This window comes from Lissotriton vulgaris, chromosome 7 (assembly GCF_964263255.1).
Source record: "Lissotriton vulgaris chromosome 7, aLisVul1.2, whole genome shotgun sequence".
NCBI lineage: Eukaryota > Metazoa > Chordata > Amphibia > Caudata > Salamandridae > Lissotriton > Lissotriton vulgaris.
The window spans coordinates 81,660,677-81,688,378 of NC_141695.1; the positions used below are offsets into that span (position 1 = coordinate 81,660,677).

At 43.2% G+C, this 27,702-nt stretch overlaps 1 protein-coding gene across 1 annotated transcript in view; it reads left to right on the forward strand.

Annotated features, from left to right (window-relative positions):
• The window catches only part of LOC147700830 (putative DBH-like monooxygenase protein 2), a 275,994-nt gene that overhangs the window by 144,009 nt on the left and 104,283 nt on the right, over positions 1-27,702 (forward strand). The window contains exons 7-10 of the mRNA XM_086928503.1: positions 3,544-3,710; positions 12,467-12,558; positions 13,134-13,230; positions 15,240-15,299. Of these exons, the coding sequence (XP_086784629.1) occupies positions 3,544-3,710; positions 12,467-12,558; positions 13,134-13,230; positions 15,240-15,299 (416 nt within the window). The remainder of the gene's footprint in view (positions 1-3,543; positions 3,711-12,466; positions 12,559-13,133; positions 13,231-15,239; positions 15,300-27,702) is intronic.

Sequence of the window (27,702 nt, forward strand, 5' to 3'; positions counted from 1 at the left end):
GACTCGTACCTTTTTCTTAAATGTTGTAACTCCGTTCAGTAGTTCCTGAGAAAATGACATTTAAAAGTACATATATATCTATGGCTGCGCAGGATCCGCGCACCCTAAGAGCACCCTGTTGTACACGAGCTGTATTCTAATTTGCTGGTAACACTCCAAATCAGGAAGTGTTGGCAGCCATCTTGTGCCTCGGTAGAACCAAGGCATAAGAAACCTAAGAAACAAATGCAAAAAACGGAAAACGGGGGCAGGGTAGAAACACTCTAGGCCTGCTTAAGGTGTCCCACAAGGACCACCAAGGCCCAAAAAACATCAGCAAAATCTGAGCAGGGTGTGTGGATCTTGCTGATGAAAACATAAAACGAAGTGCGTTCTCCTGCGCTATATTACTTACTAGTCCCTGGAGGGGCCAAATCCCAGGGGCAATTAAATAGTTAGGGGCATTATTATGAATGGTGCATGGGCGCTCAAATGCCCCCAAAGCCCCGGGGACCGCCACCCCCGGGGCTTTTTTTTTAAATAAAAAAAACTGCGTGGGGGGCTTGAGCATTAAGTTTTTAATTTGGGGGTCTCCCAGGCCCCGGGGACCACCACCCCTGGGGCTTTTCAAACGATGAGAGGGGGCCTCGTGGGCCCACTCCTGGAGCCCTTAATTGCCCTGGAGACCACCAACCCCCAGGGCCGGCTCCTGCAGTGCCCCAAGGTGCCTATCCCAGGGACACTGCCATTTGCAATGAAAGGGTGGGAGCCTCACGGCGCCCACCCTGTCATTCCAAACTGCTTTGCTATTCTGAAGAGAGAAGAGAAGCGTGGCTCAGTGGTTAGAGGCGGCAGACCCGGAAGCTGAGAGCGGCCGTGGACCAGGGTTCGATTCCCCGCCTCGGCGGGTCTTGGGCTCAAAAATTCCACAGACTCAATAATTCTCGCGCCGGTGCCTACTCGACTCATGGGGTCACACTCTGCAACTCTGGGCAATAGCTTGCTTAATCTCCACTACGGCCCCTCGCGGCGGGATGCCTGGCTTTCACCTTGTGGATACCCTGCCGGGGTATCTCACAGGGGAATACCAGGACGGGTTCCCTAAGCAAGCGCCCCGAGACCTTCGGGTGATTTGTGCGCTATATAAATCAAATACATTACATTTTTTTTTTTTAGAGCAGGAAACCTGCCCTCTCTTCCAAATAGCAATGCAGATTGCTTTTCCACATGGGGAGCAGCATGTTAGCTGCTTCCCATGTGGAAAAGCAATGCCAGCTCCCACAGGACGCGGGGAGCCGGTGGGACCGTGGGGGGATTGGGGTCCCCCCACGGTCCCCAATGGAGTGGGCCAGCCCTGAGGGATGGCGTCCCCGGGGCTATTAATGGCCCTAGAGGGGAGCCACATGGCCCCCTCCCCAAAATGTAATTTAAAAAGAAAATAAGAATAATAAAAAAGGGCCAGCCCCGTGGATGGGGTCCCCGGGGCCATAAGTGGCCCAGGAGGGGGCAAAGGCAGCCCCCCTCCAAATATATATATTTTTTTTAAAAAGCCCCATGCCCCAGGGGATTGTGTCCCTGGTGGCAGATTATGGCCTCATATTTGTTTTATTTTTTCAAAAACAATTAGGGGCAGGCCCTGGGGGATGGGTCCCCAGGGCCAAAAAAATATTAAAAGAAGGGGGCTAGCCCCTCTTCTTAAATTGTTATATTTTTTAAATGGGATTGCGTTTGGAGGCCATGCCCTCTTATTGCACCACTCTGCAAACACCCCTCGGTGCATTTGCAGAGGGGGATCAAATGCCCCTTGAATACACGGGGTCCCTAGCGGCCAACTAGCCCACCAGGAACCTCCAATATGCGCCAGGGGGCTGCGTTGCAGAGAGGTGCTCTGAGCCCTCGCCCCTTGTTACACCTCTCTGCAACCCAGCTCCATGGCACTTATTGGAGGTACCTGGTGGGCTAGTTGGTCCCCAGGGGACCTCAGGATTTGAGGGGACTTAATACCCCAACTTAAAATGCGCCATGGGGCACGTTTGCAGAGTGGTGAAGGTAGGGGCTGGGGCCTGAGGTGATATGTGTGCAAACACGCCCTGTGGCATGTTTTAAGTTGGGGAATTAGTTCCTCTTCAATCCTGAGGTGCCCTGGGGGCCAACTAGCCCACCAGGTACCTACAGTCAGTGCCTCGGAGCTATGTTGCAGAGAGGTGCTAAAAGGGGCGATGGTTTCTGAACAACTCTCAGCAACGCAGCATCCTACTTGGCGTATACTGGAGGTACCTGCAGGGCTAGTTGGTCCCCTGGGGACCTCAGGATTGAAGTGGAATATTTTCCCCATTTTAAAACGTGCACAGGGCGTGTTTGCACTGATGTCACATCAGGCCACGCCCCCTTCCTTTACCATTGTGCAAACGTGCCCTGGCCTATGCCATACAAATACTAAGTTAACTAATCAATAACTAATATAGACTTTCACATAGCTAGTAACCAACTGGTGCATCAGCTTAACAAAAACTGACAGTGATACAGATATTCACATTGTTTAGTCACTATCCAATATATTTAGTGAGACACCATCAAATTAGTCAAGTAAACAGTCGATCACACTGCTACTAAATCCTCCATCCAGATATTTATATATCCACTCATTCTTCAATGCAGATTGTTATATATATAATACATATTTAAAAAACGAACCAAAACCACATTCACTGGATGATGTCATCAGTGATGTCATTCAGAGGCGCACCTCGAGTTAAATTTAGGGGGGGCTAAGAAAAAATTTGGGGGGGTTGATTCTTCAGGCAAAAGACAGAGTGGAGCTGCAGGGGCCCTAAGACGGGGTGAAAACCATCAAAGCCTCATTAACAAGCAAAAGGTCTTTAAAAGACCCGTAAAGTACTCGGGTGCGGCTGTGTGTGCGCCGGGAAGCTGTCTCATCCTAGGCTGCCTCACAAGATGGGGGGCTGAAGCCCTGTGAGTTCAATGGGCATTGCTCGCCTGATGTCATTTGAGATATCATCAGTGATGTCACTGACCATGTCATGAATGATGTAATATGTGACATCATCAGCAGTGGATTGCTTGCGGTTGAGTTATAGTTACTACAACTAACTTAACTGAAGAATTTCAATGGTTTTGTTCAAGTGAAAGGTCCAGCTAACTATAACACCCCTGAAACCTAAGGTTTTGTCAGTGAATTTCCATGGTTTTTTAAATGCTAATTCCTAACTATAACATGTTTGAAACCTATGTTTTTTTCAGTGAATATATATATATATATTTATATATATTTAACATATATAAACACTGAAAGCAAAAAAAAACACGTATTAAAAAAGAATATAATAGAAATGAAGTTCACAATCTGAAATAACTCTAAAGGTATTTAGACATTTACCATGCTGAAATGATGGTAATCCAAAATAATTAATTGGGACCCAACTTGGCGGCGATCAAAACAGTGACACACAAACCATTAGGGAGATTCTGTGTCCTCCAGTTCTCTGCTATTATTCTTTTAAAACTGTTTTATTAATAGAAGTATTGTGTTTCTTTTTTTTCCAGGGCGAACAGACAGCTCTGGCATCCGGCTGTATTACACCCCAATCCTACGAGAGCATGATGTTGGCGTACTATCAACAGGGATCTTAGCACGGATTTTTAGCTTTATCCCTCCAGGGGCAGAATCATTCAACCTTTACTCACTCTGCAAAACTGATCTTTTCAATCAGGTGAATAAATGCTATGTGTTTATTGAGTCACAGTCTGTTGTTTGCCCTTAATATTTAGAACATACCTGCATACTAGAACGCTGAAACCTCATTACAAATTGGAATTGCTAAAGCAAGTGGAACTACTGTGCCATCTTGCTCTTTGAAACAATGTGACATAGGCACAAACCTGCACGCAATGGGGCACTTGGTTAGAAATTATTGATATATTTTAAGGGGGCATTTAATAAGCTTCTCACTACACTATATTTTTCATTTCTCTGATGTGTACCAGTTAATTGTAAGCATCTATAAAAATGAATCCTAATGGTGGCATTTTACAATTGGTGGAAGAGGGTGTTCACCAGTGTGATGACCAGCTACTCATAAAAACTAAAAATGGTGGAGGCATTGTCATTTTCGGTATGGATGTTACTGTAACTTCCATATGTATCCATTGCTTACACTAAGCTCATTCACCTGTTGACTGCTGCAAGTGTCCATATTAGTGGTTGAGTGCCCAGGGATCTTGCTGGTACACTAATTCAGAATCATGGCTGCCATACAGGAAGTGGAACTCTGATCTCATACTTTGTACAGATCATGTACCTGTGTGGGCCGGTGGGATGGATTTTGATTTCAGGTAGGGTTAACCAATCAAATTGTCAGTGGGGTCATGCTTGCAAACAGCATTATGTATCATCAAGAGCCTTTAGGCAGTAGAAGTCCTCTGTTCTGAGGTTATTAAGCATCCTTCAAAAACATCAATGATTGTGGTAATAATGAGGTAGTGATGGTTGATTTAGCAGTTCATAGTGCATTTCATTGTGGCATTTATATAAAGGAGATTTGAAACAAACTCGAAAATTGCAACAAGTTGATAATGATACTCTGACAACAACTGTTCCCGACATCAACTAAAACGTTAAAGATAATGTAGGTATTGATTGGATTCCATTATTCTGTTGCAATATTTAAGTAGCAGTGATATATTTGAAAACATGTCAGTTGAATAACAAAGATGCATGGGTGAGATATGGTAAGTAAATCTCTAGTATTTGACCAATTCCCTATTTTAAATTTCTGGGTACATTTCTCTGCAGTAGGTAGTAGATGCAACGTTGCCCTGTTGGTCTAATAGGCAACCAATCTGTATGGGCTTTTTTCACCAAACCTAAAGCATAGCCTACTTTATCTCAGACTGAAACATTCTGATATCTGCGACCCCCAAGTAATCATATATGGTAATTAAATTGCTAGTCTAATCATGATACATAGAAATATAATTTTTTGGACAATCAAGTTCCTCAGTTCTCAAGATATTGTATCGGTCAATTGCTTCTTCATTTGCATTTGGACTATTTCTCCTTCAATGTCCACATCCCAAGCCTGCTGCTTAGACTTTTCCACACTAATTTCAGATGTTAAATCCTTTTAAAATCACTATCACTATCCACAATTGCTATGTTTGCTCTCAAACGGCTTGATGTTCTATATGTTCTATATGGAATATAGAACAAGAAAGCAGGGAAGAATGTCAGTGGTGAACTGGCAAGCACACTTTTTAACCTGGCTGCTTCAAACAAAGTGTGTACTACATTGAACTATGTTTGTGCATTCATGGGGATTACAGTACATGACAATGTTGGGGTGAGTGTTTGAAGCAGGTGCCCATGGAGAGGATTATTTGTTCTTTATTCATCGTCTACTTTGTCAGTAATTTCACATTTCAAGCAATACTCATATTGCACTAAGGAAAAAGAGGAATCAAAGGTGGCACTACAGGAGACTTGTTTTCCGGTATGTGAGTCTCATTTAATTCTTATTCGCCTGCACCCTTGGTCAAGAGGAATTGGTGAGGCGTAAATGTTGTCGAAGTGCTCAAGGAAGCTCAAGGATTTGATTGCTGTCCACTTGCAGCTCACCATTTATCAGGAGTTGCATCCTGTGTCTGGATTCTGGCTGTCCCATCCATGTTATGTGGAATGCGTGACACGTCACACTGGTAGGTCTAGGCGCATGTGATGCATGTAGTCCTATGCAAGCAAGAACTGACTGGCAGCTAGACCATCAACTGCTTTGTTACAGCGAGGTCACGCAGCGTGACCCCACGCCACCGCAATTTTGATTTCTCCTATATCTCATACCATAGCAGCTTTGCAGGATCGTTCATCGATAAAAATAGAAAGAAAGGAAAGAAGGGGGAACCCTCTACAGCAAATATTCACATCCCTTTGCTTTTTTCTTTAGAGGGACTTTGTGATTTTAGTACCTTGTACTTTTAGCATGCGGATTCCTTTGGAGAAAAAAAAGGGGGGAAGTTGAGATATGATTTTTTTTTGGGGGGGTTATAGCAGTGCACCACCCTTTTGTCTTCACTCTCACCATGGCAACAACACAAAGTTTTAGCATTTCTACACCTCATGCTTTTTGCCCATCTGGATCGGAGCCTACCTTAAAATGGGTTGAATGGAAGGAATATTTTCTTAATTATGTTGCTGCACTAGATTACTCCGCAAACATGTAAACAGTACAAAAAAGAGAATCATTTTACATTTTTTGGAGTGGTATGGATTAAAAGTGTACAATTAAAATGTTCAAAGCTCCGGTTGTGGGAGACACAAATGGTTTTGAGGCAGCATTGAGGAATCTGGGCCTTTACTTTACTCCTAAAGTGTGCACTGGATTAAATAGATACAAGTTTTTTTAACACAAACAAGAAGTTAGGGAATAGGTTGACAACTAAGTTGCTGAGTTAAAAAAAATGGCAATGGATTATAAATTTGGCATTTTGCAAGCTGATTTAATCAGTTAGTTATACACGTTAGCAACCATGCTATTCAGACACAATTGTTGGTCAATGGGGAGTCTCCATTAAAGAATGCCTTTAATATAGTGCACAGAGCTTAGATTAACAGTAGAGCTGAAGAACTAACAAACTATTATCCAAAGACAAAGCAGCTGAAGCTATATGCCGAGTGGTAGGTAAAAAGGCTAGTAAACCTATGTTTAAGACATTCAATGACCAGTCAAAATTTTTGAATAAAGACAAAGGTAGGAGGTAATAGATGTTACCGGTGATATAGTTGAGAGAATTTGGCCTGTAGTAGGGGTTGCCAAGCACTGAAACAAAAATGTAGTAGCTGTGGAGTAATGGGGCATTTCGTCAAAGTTTGCAGAAAGAAAAGAAACAATGTTAAATGCATTCTAGAGAAGTGGATGAGGATGATGATGATGAGTGTGGTTTTTTTGTGATACGAGATTTGATTGTGTGATAAATTTAACGGGTAATTGATTTTAATTATTAGTGATGATAGTATAAAAAACAAACCAGTATGTTGGATGAGTATTGGCGAAGTGTAAATCAAGATTTTTGTTCATTCTGGATTACTATATATGATCGTAAATGAAGGCTACAGGTTTACAGAAATACGCACACAAGACTAATTATATGTAGCAAAAAAGGTGTCCCAGTTATTGGTTGGTTTAATCAGGAAACTTACACTTCAATCTAGATCCCAGCAGTACCGCTCAATTCAAAGTAGTGGAAGAACAATGTGTGGATCTGTATCATTTGAAGTTTGTGGAAAAAAATTTAATTTACGACAACTCCTAAATAAAAATCAACATTTGAATGGACTGTAGATTGCCGGAGTTTGATCTAATAACATCTATAATTGACAAAATTCCAGTTCTGGATTGCTTTGATCCAAATTTGACTTGTTGCATCACCACTACCGCCAGTGGCAAGGGGCTAGGAGCAGTCTTAACCGTAAAGATGAGGGTGGTAAAGAACGTATAATCTCATTTGCATCAGGTACCCTTTCATCTACTGAAGAAAGGTACCTGATTTTAGAAATAGAGGACTTGGCATGTTTCAGGGCTTTTGTAAACATCGTATGTGATCAAGCACCTCTTGTGAAATTATTAACAATGGAAGAATTGCCAGACTATCAATGAGGATGCAAGATTACACTCATAAACGTGCGTATTTACCTGGCAAAGACAATGTGGTCTAGTTAGAAGAATGTGAAGTTAGAAGAATGTGAAGATGAGGTATGGGAGAGTTTCCAAAATAGTATTTATACATGGGGAAGGTAGCAATGCTGTTTGTAAAGAAAAGTGTCTGCCCGAGAATGAGAAATGTTAAGTACTAGTTCAGGTTAAGGAATTTCTTGAAGGAGATTGGCCTAACAAAAGTAACATACAAGTGAAGCTCAAACCATTTTAGGAGATTAGGTCTCAACTTAGAGTAGATAATGGTACCATTTTGAGGGGAGAGAGAATCATTTATCCAAAGTGTCTTGGGAAACCAATATTAGTGTACATTGGTGCCATTTTGCCATTGTACAGACCAAGAGTTTAATCAATAATTTGTTTTGGTTGCTGAATGTAGATGTGGATGTTGAGAGGGTTGTGATAGGATGTGTCAGTTGTGCTGGTGTGGATAATACATTGGAAACCTTGAGACCACCTAAGAATCTTTTATTTTTCCTACACAGCCTTGGGAAATAGCAACAGTTGATTTTGTGTGTCCTGTGGGGAAAGAAGAGAAATGTACTATTGTACATATTGGCTTATTTTCAAGGTGGCCAGTAGCTGAAGTGGTGAACAAGGCTGACACCAATTCAGTTTTAGAATTTCTAAATAAAGTTTTTGTCTCTGAAGGTTTACCAAAATCAGTATTAAGGGATAATGAGCTGCAATTCCTTTCAAATGCATCCGAAGAATACTATAAGACAGAAAGCGTGCAAGACAAATCTACTTCCCCATACAACCCGATTGAATATTGTATGCTTAAGAGATTCAACTGATTTGTGAAGGGGGTGATCCAATCTGCCATTGGTAGCAATAGAGATTAGGAGCTTTAATTATACAAGGCGGTTTGGCCATAGTGAGTAACAAGGACGGAAGTCACAGGTTTTGTCTCCATTTGTGGTCATGAGGGGCCGCAATACCAGGTCTAAGTTCACTCTAAACTAGTTACATCATGTTGGTGTTGAACAATGGTCTCTTGAAATAGTGCAGAACAGAATGGTGGAACATCATTCTAAAATGAAAATGCTCTATGATAATAACTATGGGGTAAAGCCGGTGGAGATATCTGTGGGTGACTGAGCTCACAGAAAGAAACCTAGCAATGTCAAGAAGGGACAGAGTCAGTTTTGTGAACCTGAGGAAGTAATTGAGGTTCTTAACAATGCTGTCAGAGTGAGCAGTGGAAAGGTATGGAATTTCAATAGAGTAGCTTACAGTCCTCCGGGAGCATCTGAAGGAAGTGTGTAAACCTCCCAGAACAAGATTTTCAGTGGTTAGATTTTAAAGCAATAGGAAACAAAGATTTGGAAAGTTAATCATATTCCAGTATTATAAGAGGGGAAGTCGGTGAGGTGAGTGTTGATGAAGGGGAAGTGAGTGTTGAAGGTTGAAGCATGAGAAACATAGTGGTATAAAGTGATGATGGTGTTGGAGAGTCAAGAACGAATGGTAGCATGTAAGAGAGGGACATTGAAATGAATGATGGAGACATGGAGGAGAGTCGGATTGAAGGATTTTGTGTGTGGTGAGAAGGCTTTTTTCAGAAAAGAATAGTACAGTGTAAGTAGGGAATTAATTAGAGATGTTGGCAAATGTCTCATGCATTTTTAATATGTTGAAGTAGAAACAAAATTTCGTTTTTCATTCATTTTATTTCGCTTTTTTTATATTAAAAGGGGGATGTGTTATGTGCCATAGTTGCCATGTTTGCGCTCAAATGGCTTGATGTTCTATATGGAATAAAGATCATCATGCAGGGAAGAATGGCAGTGGTGGACTGGAAATAGTATGTGTTAACCTGAGGGCTTCAACCAAATTAAGTGTGTACCTCATTGATCTGTGTTTCATGCATTCATGAGGATTACAGTACATGACATAGATTCATCACCATCACCTCTCCATTTGTTCCTTTTCACTGCATCACAGTCCAGCACAGGACATGAACTTTAAACAATGTAAGGAGGAATAACCCAAGGCTAACGTGACATAGACAGTTTTCAAGGGTGTCCATAATCATTTGAAGCACAATTATTCAGCCGCAAATCAAACATGGGGAGCTGGAAGCAAAGATAAAGAGTTGCCTCAGGTTTCAAAATCAAATAAAGCTTAGAAAGAGGGAGATAAGTCTTGTTACTGTGCCTCTCTGAACTCTGTCTTCAATGGGGTGAAGGGGGAACCTACCTGGTGGTATACTCCATCCTCGTTACCCACTTCCCGACTGTGTTTGGGTAGGCTCAACGATAATGGTTAGCAGAGCTCTGCTTATTGGACTGTCCCACAGGTTCTTATACCCAAATTGCCTATATATTATCCATATATTGATAGTTTATTTAGGGTATCTTTGCAAGATTATAACCAATATTGGATGTCGCAAGTGTATACATTTAATGATTCATTAAGGGTCGACATGTTTCATGAAATAGAAATTGCCTAAAAAAAGGTTATCTGCCTTTCTTCAAAACCATTGCTTAAGATCCCTAACAGCTAATTTAAAAAACTGTACACTGTTTGTGTTGCTCCATCATTAGTGCACTTGTGATACACTATGCATATCACACACAGGGACATTCTCTCATCCTTAAATCTGTGAAGATAGGTAAAGAGACATGGGTTACTGTTCATTTTACATGCAAAACAAACATTCATTCAGCACTCCACACTCGTCTATTGGGATTTAGGTGCTCAAAGAATTTCCATGCAATCTCATATTGTGGTGAAAAGCAGACACACACTGTCATAGTGATGAGGTGAGATCATTATTGGTACATACTAAGATGTGTAAAGCACACCTATGTGTATAGTATCGTGACGAGGGAAGCTAGAGAGAGAAGTTCGCTTTTCCTGTGAGGCCTGAATATCTGAATGTTTTGCTAATAACCTTCTAGTCTGTTATGAGTTACTTCCATTTTATCTTGAAAATAGGCTGCTGGTTCATTACAACAGCTGTGGTGGCAGTGGACAGCAAGTTTTCAACTCTCACAATAGTGAGTGACTTAACTATGCAAAACGTTCCCTCTGAGCACTGGCTGCTTTTGAAATTGAGGTTTCATAATATACTGCCTGCGCTCATTTAATTTCTTGTTGATAGTGTCTGGTGGCTATTCTAGAGGAGTCTTTCAAGTTGTTATCATAAATTGTCCTGTAGTTCCTTTCAATGACTTTACTGTTTTTTTCTAAGAATACTAAGTTACTTGTGAACCATGGTGCTGACCTTTCCTTTTTTATGATCTTTATTGTTGTGATGGGTGTGACTTAATCTAGTGAGTTCCTTACCCATTCATCTACTGAAGTCCTAGTTGGCTTTCAAAAAAGATTTGGTTGTGGCTAGTACATTCTCCCAGTTTTCCTTATTCAGTTTTGCCCATCTGTGGCCCAGGTTTGTTGTGGTTGTCTTGACCGATGGGGCGGGGTGCCTTCCATTGTGAACGCAATCAAGGCCTGGTATGTCTAGACCAGTGGACCTGGCAGTCCAATTTTTATGTTAGGGTTGTTGCTGAACCCTGGGTCAAGAAGGTGCCCTTTAGCATGTGTCCCTCTTTCACTTTCTGAGTCAGCTGTAGGCTTGCAAGATCGTGTAAAATGTTTGTGACGTTTGCTTGATTTAACTCTTCAAAGTGAATATTTAGATCGCCAAGAAGTGAGAAATTATTTTTTCCCATAGCAAGGCAGGCGACTGTCTCTGGGAGGGCTTCAGTGAGGGGTTTGCATGGACCTGGAGGTCTATAGATTAATAGACCTGAGAGAGAAGTTGTTGCTGTCAAATGTATAGTGAAAGCGAGATGTTGGCAGTCAGGGATGGGTGGGCAGGGCGGTTTGGTGGCTTTGGGCTTGAGTGCATGTAGGGACTGAGCAGATTAACTTAATATATTAAAGGAGTGTCTGGCAGCATCCCTGGCTCCTGGTCCTGTTCGGGCGCGGATGGGCGCGGAAGAGCTTGTGCAGAGATCTATACCTATGCAATGTAAAACTATATTTGGAAGATGTATACCTTGAATGTTGCCAGTAGAACTATAGGGCATATTATCAAGAAACTGTGCTAACATTATCGCCGCTTTAGCGGCAGAACATGCAGCTAAAGCAGCGATAATGGGCTTGATATTAAGCCCCTGAGAATTCCCATAGAAGCCCATGTTCTAGTGCGAACATGGGCTTCTATTGGAATTCTCTACGGCGTATTATCAAGCCCATTATCGCTGATTTAGCGGCAGTTTTCTGCCGCTAAAGCGGCGATAATGTTAACACAGTTTCTTGATAATATGCCCCATATATGACCCAATTTTGAGTCGTTCTTGTCCCCATTTCCTCAGAAGGCGAGAGCACACACCCCTGCTACTGATGCAGGTCTCAGCCTGCAGCGTTTGAACTGCATTTATGCAGAAACATGTAAGCTCATGCATGGGTGTACATCTGTGTCAATGGCAAGCTCCAGCCATTGAATTACTTCTCGGAATTTGGTGAATGAGTTTCTTGCTTTTAGATTGACCCACTATTTGTTACCGTACATCCAGTGGAAGTTAATTGTATTAATAAAAATCATGCTCAAATACAGGGGGGGGGGAAATGGCCAAAGGCGCATTTCTCTCTTTGACCAAGCAGTTTTCATCCATCCCAATCACTCTGATATGTTCCTTCTTTCAGCACACATCAGTCTACGAGCGGTAGGTTTTGGGAGCGGCTTGAAACAGGAATGCTGATGTGGAGCACTGTTCCCTGAAGGGATGTGTCTTTTATTGTTGTAGGTGACGGGAGAGGTGATTCCAGATATGCAGGTGTTTGCTAGCCTCCTCCACACTCACCTGGCTGGAACAGCGGTGCAGGTGGTTCAGTACAGGTAAGCAGAGCCTTGGTGTGGTGCCAACTCGAAGGGTGTTTAGTAAGTCTTCTGGTCAACATGACACGCCAATTAGTATTTCTATTTATTTTTTGATTATCATTAGCATTTACAATCTATTTTCAGAATGCAGACCTCAAAAGGATTTCACAGTTTCCTGTGTTTCTGTTACCAGACCTCAGTTTAGTATCATGTCTGCGTGGTTCATACATATAAGAGTAGGTTATCAGCAGTCAAAGGGCAAACATAACTGGGCCTGGATTTTCGGATTTCAAATAGGACTGCATGTTCCTGAATGGTTTATGGGACATGCTTATCGGATCTAAAGTTGTAGGGGTACATCAAATGCTGGCACTCTCTTCAAGAGCTGGTGTAAGAGAATGACCGAATATAAACTTTGTGGATAGATAATCTGTGGTATCACATTTAGAGGCCCTATCTTTTAAACCTTTTTTCTGGGGCCATAAGTCTGTCTAAATCTAAAGGGAAAACTCCTTTAAATCCAGCCCAAATATAATGATTTGAAGCTGTTTTTACAAATGAGCAAGTTCCTAACAGCCTTTCATATCTACTAGAAATGGAACCCAGGCGGGAATCTTAAGCCAAGATCTATCCTATGACTTCAGCCTGCAAGAAACAAGATACCTGCCTGCAATCATGCCCATCAAAATGGTAAGTGCATTACCTGAAACTGAAAGAACTGCTGTTATTACTGAACTAGTGCATCTGGGACACACTGCTGCAGGGGTTTCCTGTGGTATTACATTCCACAATTACATTAAGTCTTAAACAAGATTGTCAGTCAATCCAATATGCTGAATTAATTTAATTTCAAAGTATTTTACCAGATCAGTTCCTAATTATACATATCTGTCAAACAAAATATTGACAACTGAAATGAAAAGAACCTTACAGACTATATGTTCCATATAAATTAAGGGGCAGGTCATAAAAAGTGATTGCAAACTGTGCAACAACATTTTGTGATCTGCCCGTGAATGTGCAGTGTGTCCATCTACTAATAGGTCAATAGTTTAATACAGGAAAATATTTAAAATATCATACTTTTTCTAAGCTGAATTGATTTACATAGAAAAGTAGCAATATAAAAACATTTGTCCGGGGAATTCATATTATAGATCAACTTTATGGCATTGTCTACATTATAAATATCATACTTTAAAAACAGTGGTTTCAGGTAAGCAACCCTAACATTCAGAAATAGACTAAAAATTAACATACAGTGCAGTGTGCTTTGTTTCGACTGACCATCACATGGGCAAGGTCCAACTGGGGGCTTATTTAGTTGAGGGAAGGCCACCATAACGTGAGCCATTTCAAATCTCAGTCTGGTTAAAACAAACCTATGAGCTGGTCTAGTTACCTGGCTCAGATACAACTGGAAGCCTACACTTTCAATATATGTATTGTACAGAATAACTGTAGTAAGGCGACTATTAACTACTCAACGTTTTTGGGCTCTGTACGTCATGAAAATATTTTTCATATCCTGTTTGGAAAAATTTCCAGCCGAACATGGGTCTACCATTATGTTGATTCCGTAAATAACCTGAAAACTGACTGAATCAATATTAATTAGACAGCTCACTATTTGTAACCTCCTGTGATAGGCTACAAATAGAGATGGTGTCCCTTAAGGAACAACAAACCACTATTCCTGTGTTTGATTTCAAAACAGGGATACTTTTTGTTAAAGCAAATAATGTTCCTTAAAGGAATCAGTGCTGCTTTAAATAAAAAAAAAAATGTCCTGGTCCAGACTTACTGCGTTTGAGTCATGGTTGTTCCACTTTATGGCTCAACCATTTAGCAAAATACTATTAAATATTTGCAAAGTGACGCGAGGGGTGATTTGCACTACCTTGTGTGACTTTCTATAGAAATGTACCACAGCAAGGTGTCTCTTGTGTGGCGCATGGGCGTTCTTGTGCATCGACCCATGGATTTTACACAATCCTAGATTTCCGAAAGTAAATTTCCGAATGCAGAGACTCCACACTCATTTTATTTGTTGCGTTCTCTAACCCAACTATAATCTGATAAAAGCTCCAGACCTGAATCCCCAAACTTCTGTGTCAGTATGGAACATTTTGTTTTTTTGTTGTACCGATTATGTATGCACATACATAAACCTCCTCCACGCAATTCCCTTCAGTCTTTTATGAATAATCCTGAATCAATGCTAAGTTCTCCACAGGATCACTACTCAAGAGGTCATTTAAAATTTGCAGACAGGTTGGCATGGACACATGTTGAGTATTGCTATCTCTGCGAAACTGACAGTCTATCTGTAGTTGAATAAACTATCATGTTTCCGCTGGTAGTGCCCTAGATGGCTCTGCCAATGGAAAGTTAGACCAAAGGCCCAAACAGACCAAAAGCCCAACAGACATTGGTCATAGACCTAATTACCTCAAACTCTCTGACCTATTTCAGTTCTGCTTTGTGCATTTGTTTTGGAAAAAACAAACATTTAGTTGAACTGTTAGTATGGCAAGTTGCCCAACAAACTTTGAATAAATCTAATCTTTTTACTGCATATGCTGCTCTTTCATGTAAAGCTAAAATCAAGAGCAAGAAAATAGAGTACATACCCACTGAATTCTTCTAAAAGTATGTCTAGATTCAGTAACATGCATTATTTTATTTTCTCCTTACAGGGAGATGAGTTGCAGACGGTGTGCACCTACAACACATTAGGACGTCCCAATGTAACATTTGTAAGTTCATTTTAAAAAGTCATACTCTCATTTGCCATTAGTAAACAGCATGAAAAGAATATTATCAGCTGTGTGTTTGCTTCTACAATCAACTTTGGGTTAATGTCAAAAGTTAGTTTGTACGTCCAAATCCTCAGATTTTCAAATTCACATAATTTACGGCTGCAAAATTGCAATGACTTTTTGATATGTATTGAATTCACTTGCAACTTGCAAATTGAGTTTACTGACCCATGCGAAATCACAATTAGCAAGGAGAGTGAAAGGGTTGTTCTTTCAAAATTGCAATTTCAAATGGTATGTATCAATATTTTGCAATCACAATTGTGAGTAAAATTGTGGATCAGGTACAGATGAAGAAGATGGCAACTGGTTTGCAATGAGGAAAGGACTCTCCTGCGACACATGCATGTCGTTTAGGGATCAATTACTTTGGACACAGTCAAATGAGCCACAGAAAAATGCAGTGTCCCTCAAGTTCAGCTGAACACTGAGCCCCACAAATTAATTCTTAACCATGTATACTAATACAAAATTTTTAATGCTGCGGCCTTACAACATCACTATGCATGGCCATAAGAAGATGCTAGTTTTCTATGTGACCTAAACATCAAAACATAACTTAACTTAGTGCTCCAAGATCCTTGAATCTGTGCAAACTTGCAGGAAAAGGCAGCAGAAAGAATTTAGAATTTGAGAAATACTCTAATTTCAGAGGTTGTTGCATGAGTCAGAGGATCCATCTATTCTTTCAATAGGTTTCATCTAAGGCGTTTCTCAGTTTCACAGCAGAATGTACCATGGAAAGAGGATGAAAATATGTTTTCAGAAATTATTATTGGTGACTATAAAGCAGAAGATGCACCAGTCATGAAATAAAACATGTTAATTTGTTTGATGACCTGTCACTCTCACCATTCAGATATGGCCTGGTGTCATTCCAAGTTCTGTTTTCAGACTCATTAATTTTTGTCTTAGAGAGTCATGGGTAGTAAACCCACTAACTACCATTTGGTGATCTTTGGGTTCACATCTGTTGGACAGAAACCTGATCACCCTACTCATTAGTTTGCATTTTTATGGTGACGTTTCCCTCCCTCCCCATTCCTGTATCTCCCACACCTACATTTCTTGATGTACAAACCTTGTATCTCATATTAAACAAATTGGATTGTTGATTGACAGGCTGTGAGCCCTGGTCAAGCAGCAATCACAATCCTTGTCAGGGAGAGGCACAAGCCATCTGTAAATTAACCTGTGCTCAACTCTCTGGTAGTTAGGCACAGTACAGTCAGTCTAAGCTGAAAGGCAATAGGTAACATATTTGTGCAGTACTTCAAAGATATTAGAGTGAAAACACCACAAAAAATGAACACCACACCAAATATACATTTCTTCAATTGCAAAAACAAAACCAAAAATGACAAACATCCAATCATTAAAACTGGAGATATTCAATGTTGGAATTTTTTTGTGTGAAAGTAACAGAAAAGAGTACAACGTGCCAACTCTGGATATCGGGACTCACTGGACTGGGATAAAGTTACAAGCTCAGGTAAAGCACTATGGAGCGAGGGAGGCCAACCGGGGCCTAGTTAGGCTTGCTGAATGAAGTACGGTATCGAGGATGCAGCACTCTGTCAGGGTGTTGTAGCGGTTCTGAGGAGCTGCGAGGCTGCTATGCAGTGTCCTTCATCATTGTCCAGGCTGCAGTAGATGAGGGCTGTAAATGCCTGCTCTGAGGATACGTTGTACAGTGGTGGTTCTGATGGGCTGCAATGCAGTTTTCTGCAAGGATCCAATCTATGCAGTAGCGGTGATGCGTCAGTTGTGCTCAGGTTTGCCCCGTGCAGCAGAGGAGATGCATCATACAACTGGATCCACAGAGGCCAGCAGAGCACTTAGGCCCACTTCCAATGATCCAGGACTGGAGTGGCATCACTTGGCAGGGTAAACTCATGCATGGAGATTCCAGGTGAAGGTTAAATGTTGAAAGCATGTTTAATCTCAGAGGCTTCAGATCAGGAAACCAGTCAACTAGCCCTTTGAATCACTCTGGGTTCAAGAAATGCAGGTCAAGTCCTTCTCACCCAAGCAATAGGGCAGCAGGCATGAGGACAGAACAGTGGGGCAGCAGTTCTTCAGAGCAGCAGACCAGCAGTGTGGCAGTACTTTCAGCAGCACAGCAGTCTCAGGTTCAGAAGTGTACTGAAGAGTTGGCATCAGAGGTCCAGGTTGTATACCCAGTTGTGCCTTTAAAGTGGGGAGAAGCTGCTAGAGGGATGCCTTTAATGAACAGGTGCACTGCCTTCCTGGCTCCAGACTAACTATATGGAGTATGCGGCCCTTTGTATGGAGTCAGGACACATACTATTCAAGTGTAAGTGGGGCTGTTCCCAGCTCCCCCTCTCATGCTAGCAGTGATGGCCATTCCAGTCACTCCTAAGCTCCCCAATGTGCGTGGCTAGCTAGGAGGAATACACAAAGCCCAGCTGTCAAATTCACCTAGTCATGTGCCCAGGAAACAGGCTTCAGGCATCAAATGGCTAAAGCAAGAAAATGCCAAATTTATAAAAGTGGCCTTTTCAAAATTGCAACTTAAAACCTGACTTCACCATACGTTAGAGTTTGTCATTACAAATCCAGAGTCACCAAATATGAACTGCTTACCTGTTCCCATTTAATCATGTATCTCCAATGTTATCCCATGAGAGAGGTAGATCTTGCAATAGATAACATTTAATTTAAGAGTTGTTCACTACCAGGACATGTAAAACTTAAAAGTATATTTCCTACTTTTTATATACATTTCACTCTGCTGTCTGGGATGTCAATGGTCAAACCTAAGGGTGACTCACCTGAATTAAAAAGAAGGGTGTTTTCCTGGCAAAAGGGTTTACTTTGCTAGGTAGAAACGGCAAGTTTCATACTACACACACACAAGTTGCAATGGCAGGCCTGAGACAGGTTTGAAGTTCTAATTAAATGGGTGGCACAATCAATTCTACAGGGCTACTAGCAGCATTTACTTTTCTGGCCCTGGGTAGAAATGGTGCCAATTTACTTGGGCTTTACAAGTAAATGAAATGTGCCAATTTAGTGCAAACCAATAATACAATTTTTTAAGGAGAGGGCACAAGCACTTTAGCACTGGTTAGTAGTAGTATCATGCACAGAGTCCTAAAAGTCAACAAAAACCAGGTTCAGATAGGAGAAAAGTGAAGGCAAAAAGTATGGGGATGACCCTGCAGAAAGTGACACGTCCAGCATCAAGTATCTTGAGGCAATTGTTGAATAGAGAGCACTCAGGTGAGTGGAGTTACACTACGCAGAATTTTGCAGAGTTCCATAAAAACTCCATGGAATTCCGCAGAGTTCCCCTCTGCCCTACACTAAAAAAGATACAGTATCTTACAGTAAAACGTTACATACAGGCAATTAATGAGACTGCCACTGCAGCCCTGTGCTGGTATCCCACACCTTTGGTCTTACTCTTGCATTCCCAAATCCCATGCTGCTCCCCTCTGACTGGACGGAGCCGGAAAGTGATGTCACAACCTGGGGGTCGATGCAGGAAGTGCCAGATATCACCTTTCCCTTGGCAAAAGAAAGGACTAGGGTACTTCTCAGAGACACAATGACATCACTTCTGATGCCCCTCACTTCCCTGCACCATACTCTGAGACAGTGAGGGGGCTCTCAAAGTAAGCCGGCGGGCTTCTAGTGTGCTATGTGCACAGCAGGAGACCCCCTAATCCTACCCACCCCTTCCCTCCCTGTTCCTGGGTCTTTTATTATTTCTCTCCCTTCTTCTCCAAAACCCTCAGGTGTAACAGAGACATCTGGTTATATTCCAGCTCCCCTTGTCCTGTACCAAGCATCTGGCAAACCCAGCCCCCCTCATCCTACCTGCTGCAAGTGAAACTCCCTTGTGGGCTACTTCTTTGGGCAGCTCTTTAAGTGACGGGCATCCAGAGTCACCCTTTTTGATGTCAGCAGAGGGGCTGTTAATTTTATCTACAATGCCAGGCCCAGGAGTGGCAACAGCGCTTGGTGCATGTGTTTGTACATGGTGTTGTCCATCGGAAATCGAGGATGGGTGACACGGGTCTTTCAGAGGGATATAGTGAGTAGGTTGGAATTTGTCTGTCAAAGGGGGGAAAGAGTCATTTGCTTGGGTGTGGGTTTCTCAAGGTGTGAAACAATGATTAGCTCGAATGGGCTGTGTACAAACAGGGAGACTTACTGGATAACACCAAACTACATGACTTGTCGGTTCTCAGCTGTCAGGAGAACAAAAATGGCCAACATAGCACCTCCTTCTAGCATTGAACCAGTTAATGTGCACCATGTATGGATCGTAAGTATGTGAGGTGTGTTCATACTTGTGCTCGGAGGATGTAAGGATGCATAAAAAACAGTTGATGGACGGAATGCTGGACAATGCAAACATTCACCCCCAGTCACAAGGATCTGGGTTTAATCTGTCATTCTTTTGCTCACCACAACACCCCATTGGACCCAGCCATATGCAAATCAGTCTTGACCCTGTTCCTTATGGAAACAATCCAGCCCTAACTGCCAATATGGGTCTTCTCAGGACAGGAACAAGCATCCTGGGACCGGTTTCAGGGCATCACCCTTTATCAGCCAGGATAGCTTGAATTCAGTGGTGTAGTCAGCTTGGGACCCACATCTGGGCATACCCTTCCCACTTAGGGCAAAATATGCAAAATTAACAGTTGATGGATGGAATGCAGGACAATGCAAATATTCATCATCAGTCACAAGGACTGGGTTTAATCCATCATTCCTTTGCTCACCACACCCTAGGTTGGACCCCAGCCATATGCAAATCAGTCTTGACCCTGTTCCTTATGGGAAAAGTCCAGCCCGAACCTCCAAGTCAGGTCTTCTCTGGACCGGAAACAAGCATCCTGTTACCAGATTCATGGTATCACCCTTCATCAGCCAGGCAAGCTTGAATCCAGTGGTGTAGTGAGCACGAGACCCACGCCAGGGCATACCCTTCCCAATTAGGGTGAAATATGCAAAAGAAACAGTTGATGGGCGGAATGCAGGACAATGCAAATATTCACACCGAGTCACAAGGATCTGGGCTTAATTCATCATTCTTTTGCTCACTACACCCCAGGTTGTACCCAGCCGTATGCAAATCAGTCTTGACCCTGTTCCATATGGGAACAGTCCAACCCGAACTGTCAAGGCTGGTCTTCTCTGGATTGGAAAAAAGCATCCTGAGACCGGCTTCAAGGCATCACCCTTCATCAGCTAGACTTGCTTAAATCCAGTGGTGTAGTGAGCACGGAATCCACGCCTCGGAATACCCTATCCACTTAGGGCAAAATATGCAAAAGAAACAGTTGATGGACGGAATGCTGGACAATGCAAACAATCGCCCCCAGTCACAAGGATCTGGGTGTAATCCATCATTCTTTTGCTCACCACACCACCGCAGAATGCCAAAAACCGGTCCTCGGTAGCTTGATTCCGGTCCAGGGAAGGCATGGCTTGGCAGTTCGGGCTGGACTGTTCCCATGAAGCACAGGGTCAGACTGATTTGCATATGATTAAACAACAAGGGGTGGTGATGGACAGAGTTTCTGAATTAAGCAGAATACTCTCACCCAGTCAATAGATCAGGGCTAGATCCAACACCGTTTTTTAGCTCACTGCACCATCCCAGCTCAGAACCTGGCTATATGCAAATTAGTCTGTTCCTGTCCCAGTGCATGATGGGAACAGGGCAAACCAAACTACAAAGCCAATTCTTTCACTGGGAAGGAAACAAGCTTCCGGGGACCGGTTTCTGGCATTACAGCCGTCTTCGGCCCGGCTTGCTTGAATCCTGATGGTGCAATGAGCAAGGGACTCACATCTGAGTATACCCTTCCACGCTTATGGTGGACAAAATAATTAAACAACAAGGGGTGGTGATGGACAGAGTTTCTGAATTAAGCAGAATACTCTCACCCAGTCAATAGATCAGGGCTAGATCCAACACCGTTTTTTAGCTCACTGCACCATCCCAGCTCAGAACCTGGCTATATGCAAATTAGTCTGTTCCTGTCCCAGTGCGTGATGGGAACAGGGCAAACCAAACTACAAAGCCAATTCTTTCACTGGGAAGGAAACAAGCTTCCGGGGACCGGTTTCTGGCATTACAGCCGTCTTCGGCCCGGCTTGCTTGAATCCTGATGGTGCAATGAGCAAGGGACTCACATCTGAGTATACCCTTCCACGCTTATGGTGGACAAAATATTTAAACAACAAGGGGTGGTGATGGATGCTTAATTAAGATACTCTGTTCATCACCACCCCCTTTTCTGATTTGCATATGGCCATGTCTGAACTTGGGTGGTGTAGAGTGCAAAAAAACGATGGATTTAGGCTCAGATCTCTGAACTGGGGTGAATGTATGACATTGTTCTGCATTCTGTCCATCACCTGTGGTTTTTGCATTTGTCACCCCGAGTGGCATGGGTATGCTCAGACATGAGTCCCATGCACTCCACACCAATGGATTCAAGCAAGCCGGGCTGAAGATGGTTGGAATGCCAGAAACCGGTCCTCGGTAGCAGGTTTTCAGTCCAGGGAAGGCATGGCTTGGCAGTTCGGGCTGGACTGTTTCCATGAGGCAAATGGTCAGACTGATTTGCATATGGCCATGTCGGAACTGGGGTGGTGTGGAGTGCAAAAAACTATGGATTTAGGCGCAGATCTCTGCACTGGGGTGAATGTATGACATTGTTCTGCATTCTGTCCATCACCTGTGGTTTTTGCATTTGTCACCCCGAGTGGGATGGGTATGCTCAGACGTGAGTCCCATGCACTCCACACCACTGGATTCAAGCAAGCCGGGCTGAAGACGGCTGGAATGCCAGAAACCGGTCCTCGATAGCTTGTTTCCGGTCCAGGGAAGGCATGGCTTGGCAGTTCGGGCTGGACTGTTCCCATGAGGCAGAGGGTCAGACTGATTTGCATATGGCCTTGTCTGAACTGAGGTGGTGTGGAGTGCAAAAAAACTATGGATTTAGGCCCAGATCTCTGCACTGGGGTGAATGTATGACATTGTTCTGCATTCCGTCCATCACCTGTGGCTTTTGCATTTGTCACCCAGAGTGGGATGGGTATTCTCAGACGTGAGTCCCATGCACTCCACACCACTGAATTCAAGCAAGTCGGGCTGAAGACGGCTGGAATGCCAGAAACCGGTCCTCGGTAGCTTGTTTCTGGTCCAGGGAAGGCATGGCTTGGCAGTTCGGGCTGGACTGTTCCCAAGAGGCACAGGGTCAGACTGATTTGCATATGGCAATGTCTGAACTGGGTTGGTGTGGAGTGCAAAAACACAATGGATTTAGGCTCAGATCTCTGCACTGGGGTGAATGTATGACATTGTTCGCATTCTGTCCATCACCTGTGGTTTTTGCATTTGTCACCCCGAGTGGGATGGGTATGCTCAGACGTGAGTCCCATGCACTCCACACCACTGGATTCTAGAAAGCAGGGCTGAAGACGGCTGGAATGCCAGCAACCGGTCCTCGGTAGCTTGTTTCCGGTCCAGGGAAGGCATGGCTTGGCAGTTCGGGCTGGACTGTTCCCATGAGGCACAGGGTCAGACTGATTTGCATATGTCCATGTCTGAACTGAGGTGGAGTGGAGTGCAAAAAAACCCCCCAAAAAACTGATGGATTTAGGCGCAGATCTTGGCACTGGGGTGAATGTATGACATTGTTCTGCATTCTGTCCATGACCTGTGGTTTTTGCATTAGTCAACCCGAGTGGGATGGATATGCTCAAAGGTGAGTCCCTCCCACTCCACACCACTGGATTCAAGCAAGCCGGGCTGAAGGCGGCTGGAATGCCAGAAACCGGTCCTCGGTAGCTTGTTTCCGGTCCAGGGAAGGCATGGCTTGGCAGTTTGGGCTGGACTCTTCCCATGAGGCACAGGGTCAGACTGATTTGCATATGGACATGTCTGAACTGGGGTGGTGTGGAGTGCAATAAAACGATGGATTTAGGCCCAGATCTCTGCACTGGGGTTAATGTATGACATTGTTCTGCATTCTGTCCATCACCTGTGGTTTTTGCATTTGTCACCCCAAGTGGGATGGGTATGCTCAGACATGAGTCCCATGCACTCCACACCACTGGATTCAAGCAAGCCAGGCTGAAGACTGCTTGAATGCCAGAAACCGGTCCTCGGTAGCTTGTTTCCGGTCAAGGGAAGGCATGGCTTGGCAGTTCGGGCTGGACGGTTCCCATGAGGAACAGGGTCAGACTGATTTGCATATGGCCATGTCTGAACTGGGGTGGTGTGGAGTGCAAAAAAAACGATGGATTTAGGCCCAGATCTCTGCACTGGGATGAATGTATGACATTGTTCTGCATTCTGTCCATCACCTGTGGTTTTTGCATTTCCCATTGGGCACACAGTCAAGACTGATTTGCATATGGCTCGGTTCAAACTGGAATGGCATGGTGTGCAAAAAAAACAATGGATTTAGGCCCACATCTCTGTACTGAGATGAATGTATGACATTGTTCTGCATTCTGTCCATCAACTGTTTTTTTTTGCATTTGTCACCCTGAGTGGGACGGGTAAGCCCAGACGTGGGTCCCGTGCTTTCCATGCTACTGGAGTCAAGCTAATCTGGCTAAAGAGCTGTGGAACCCTGAAACTGGTCCTAGGATGCTATTTTCCTGTCCAGGGAGGACCTTACCTGGCAGTTCGGGCTGGACTTTTCTCATTGGGCACAGGGTCAAGACTGATTTGCTTACAGCTGGGTTCAAACTGGAATGGCATGGTGAGCAAAAAAAAATGGATTTGGGCCCACATCTCTGTACAGGGATGAATGTATGACATTGTTCTGCATTCTGTCTATCGATTGTTGTTTTTGCATTTGTCACCCTGAGTGGGACGGGTATGCCCAGAAGTGGGTCCCGTGCTCTCCATGCCACTGGAGTCAAGCTAACCTGGCTAAAGAGCTGTGAAACCCTGAAACTGGTCCTAGGATGCAATTTTCCTGTCCAGGGAGGACCTTACCTGGCAGTTCGGGCTGGACTGTTCTCATTGGGCACAGGGTCAAGACTGATTTGTATACGGCTGGGTTCAAACTGTAATGGCATGGTGAGCAAAAAAACAATGGATTTAGGCCCACATCTCTGTCCTGGGGGAATGTATGACATTGTTCTGCATTCTGTTCATCAATTTTGTTTTTTGCATTTGTCAACCTGAGTGGGATGGGTATGCCCAGATGTGGGTCCTGCGCTCTCCATGCCACTGGAGTCAAGCTATCCTGACTAAAGAGTTGCAAAACCCTGAAACAGGTCCTAGGAGTCTTGTTTCAAGTCCAGGGAGGACCTGGCCTGGCATTTTGGGCTGGATTGTTCCCATTGGGCACAGGGCCAATATTAATTTGCATATCTCTTTGTTCAAGCTGGAATGGCATGGTGAGCAAAAACCTATGGATTTAGTCCCGAATCTCTGTACTGGGGTAATGTAGGATATTGTTCTGAATTCTGTCCATCAATTATTGTTTTTACATTTGACACCCTGAGTGGGACTGGTATGCCCAGACGTGGGTCCTGTGCTCTCCATGTCACTGGGGTCATGATATCCTTGCTGAAGAGGGGTGAAACCCCAAAACTGGTCCTAGGATGCTAGTTTCCAGTCCAGGGAGGACCTTAACTGGTAGTTCGGGCTGGACTGTTCCCTTTGGGCACAGGGTCAAGACTGATTTGCATATGGCTGGGTTCAAACTGGAATGGCATTGTGAGCAAAAAAACGATGGATTTAGACCCAGATCTCTATACTGGGGTGAATGTATGACATTGTTCAGCATTCCGTCCATCAATTGCATTGCATTTGTCACCCCGAGTGGAGCGGTTATGGCCAGAGGTGGGTTCTGTGCTCTCCATTCAGCTGGATTCAAGCTATCCTAGCTGTAGAGTGGTGAAACCTTCTCATATTCTTCTTCATTGGTTCCTGATGTGGGTTTCCAGTAAATGGTATTCTCCAATGTGCCTTCCCCTACCCAAACAAGAATGTCCAAGAAATGAATTCACGATTTGCAGGTTTTCCATATTTATTTACGGTTCAAAGTGTTTGAATTTCAATTTTACATAAACATGTTAGACTCACTCTCAGTACCCTGCCACAGTACAAATACATCATCAATAAACCTTAAACACAGGGAAAAATGGGCTGTCTAGTGTTCCATTCCCGACCCACGAGCACCTGCTCTTCCTACCAGCACATATGCAAATTACCAGAGCTGGGGGCATAGCAGGTACCCATGGCTGTACCTTGTTACTGAAACACCAAGTAATGATTTCCAGAATCATGGCATTGTGCATCATGTATCCATAGGTCTCAAGTAAAAAAGTGCTGGACTGCCTGAAGGCCGTATTGCTGTCTTATACTTGTATAAAGAGTTGCCATATCAAGAGGAATTAACATCATGCCTGATTCCCATTTGAACTGATAAGTATGTTTCAGAAAATTTGCCAAATCCTTGACATAGAATGGAAGGGTTGCTATGATTGGATTCAAGAAAAGGTCTATATACTTCAATACATTCTCGAATATACTGTCTGGGCAGCAATTAAAGGTCTTCCTAAGGATCTTTTGGCTTCTTATGAATTTTAGGTGATAAGTTTAACACAGGTGATTTTGGGAGGTTTTGCTTAAGAAAGCTATTTTCACCCTAACTTAAGAGTTCCTGGTTCCTCCAAAATCGTAGTCTGTTCTAAAAAATCTCTTTCTCATTCAAGTACCAATCCATGGTTATGCATTTATACCATTCCACATTGTTAATCAGATTTAGTGCCTCCAATTGATGTTGTTTGTCCCTTAGAACAATGTTTCCTCCTTACTCAGAAGGTTTCACAACCACATCTTTGGCATCCTTAATTTTCCTTATTGTTGAAAAGAACCACCTGTCCCTTTCACGCTGCCATTTTCTTTTATTTCTAGATGAATTTTATAGGCTGCGCAAGTCTATATATATATATAGCCCCCAGCTTTGCAAACCTCGTAATGTGCTGGTGGGAGGAGCAGGTGTCCTGGGTGGAAGAGAATTAAGGGTATGAGGGCCATGTATTATATGTACTTGATACAGTAACAATCTTTTCCTGTTGTAGAATGGTCTCAAAGAAGAGGCATGTGCTGTCATGAACAGACTGAAGGATATTCCTTTTAATTTATGATTTACCACCAGTATGAGTTCAAAACAGATTGATTCCCTTGATGTGAGATTATGGGTAGAGAATGGTAAGTTAAGCATTAACAAGCACAATAAGGAAACTGCTGGGAACAGTGGATTGCAATTTAACAGTCACCATCGCCAAAATTTGATTAACAGTATCCCCAATGGGGACCTGTTAAGATGTTAGAGAGTATGTAGTATGGACACAGAATACAGAAGATAATCTGTCTATACAAAACAAAGATTTGAGAACAGAGAATATACCTCTAAGGTATTGAGTAGCGGTAGAAGAAAGCTACTCCCCTGACTAGAAATCAGATCATATTCCCTAATGAAAACAAGAACATTGCAAACCCAACAATATGGATCCTCTACTAAAAAAAACGGGCCTTGACCTACAGGATATGAATAACTTCAGACCAGTCTCGAACCTTCCACTATTATCGAAAATCTTGGAAAGATGTGTGCTGTCGCAACTTTCCCAGCACTTAGAGAACACGAAGCTTCTCGACCCACATCAATCAGGGTTCAGAAAAGGCTGCAGTACTGAAACCGCAATACTTAACGTCCTGGACGATCTTCACATGTCGCTCGACTCCAACCAATGCAGCCTTCTCATCCTCTTAGACCTATCGGCTGCATTTGACACAGTCGATCATGCTCTACTAATCAATGTCGTAAAGGAGAGAGCAGGCCTCGAAAAGACTGTCCTAAAATGGTTCTCCTCCTTTCTCAACAACCGCACACAAAGAATCAAAATTAAAAGCTGCGAATCAGACATTCTTCCCATCAGCAGAGGAGTTCCTCAAGGGTCTGTACTCTCTCCTCAACTCTTCAACATCTACATGGAGCCTCTCACCTCAATTCTAAGGAAAGCTAACATCCCCTTCCACCTTTATGCGGACGACACGCAACTCTATCTGGAAACCACATCGATCTCGGACATCCACAGACTGAACCACACACTTACCGAAGTTCAGCTCTGGCTCTCTTCCAACCACCTCAAACTCAATGAGGAAAAAACTGAAGTGCTCCTCATCTCTAACAAAGAAGAAAACCCCCAAATTCTGGAATGGCTCAAAGCCTTAAACGCCCTGACTGTGCCGCTTGTTCCATCGAACTCCATAAAATCCCTAGGGATCACCCTTGACCCCAAACAGGATATGAAAGAA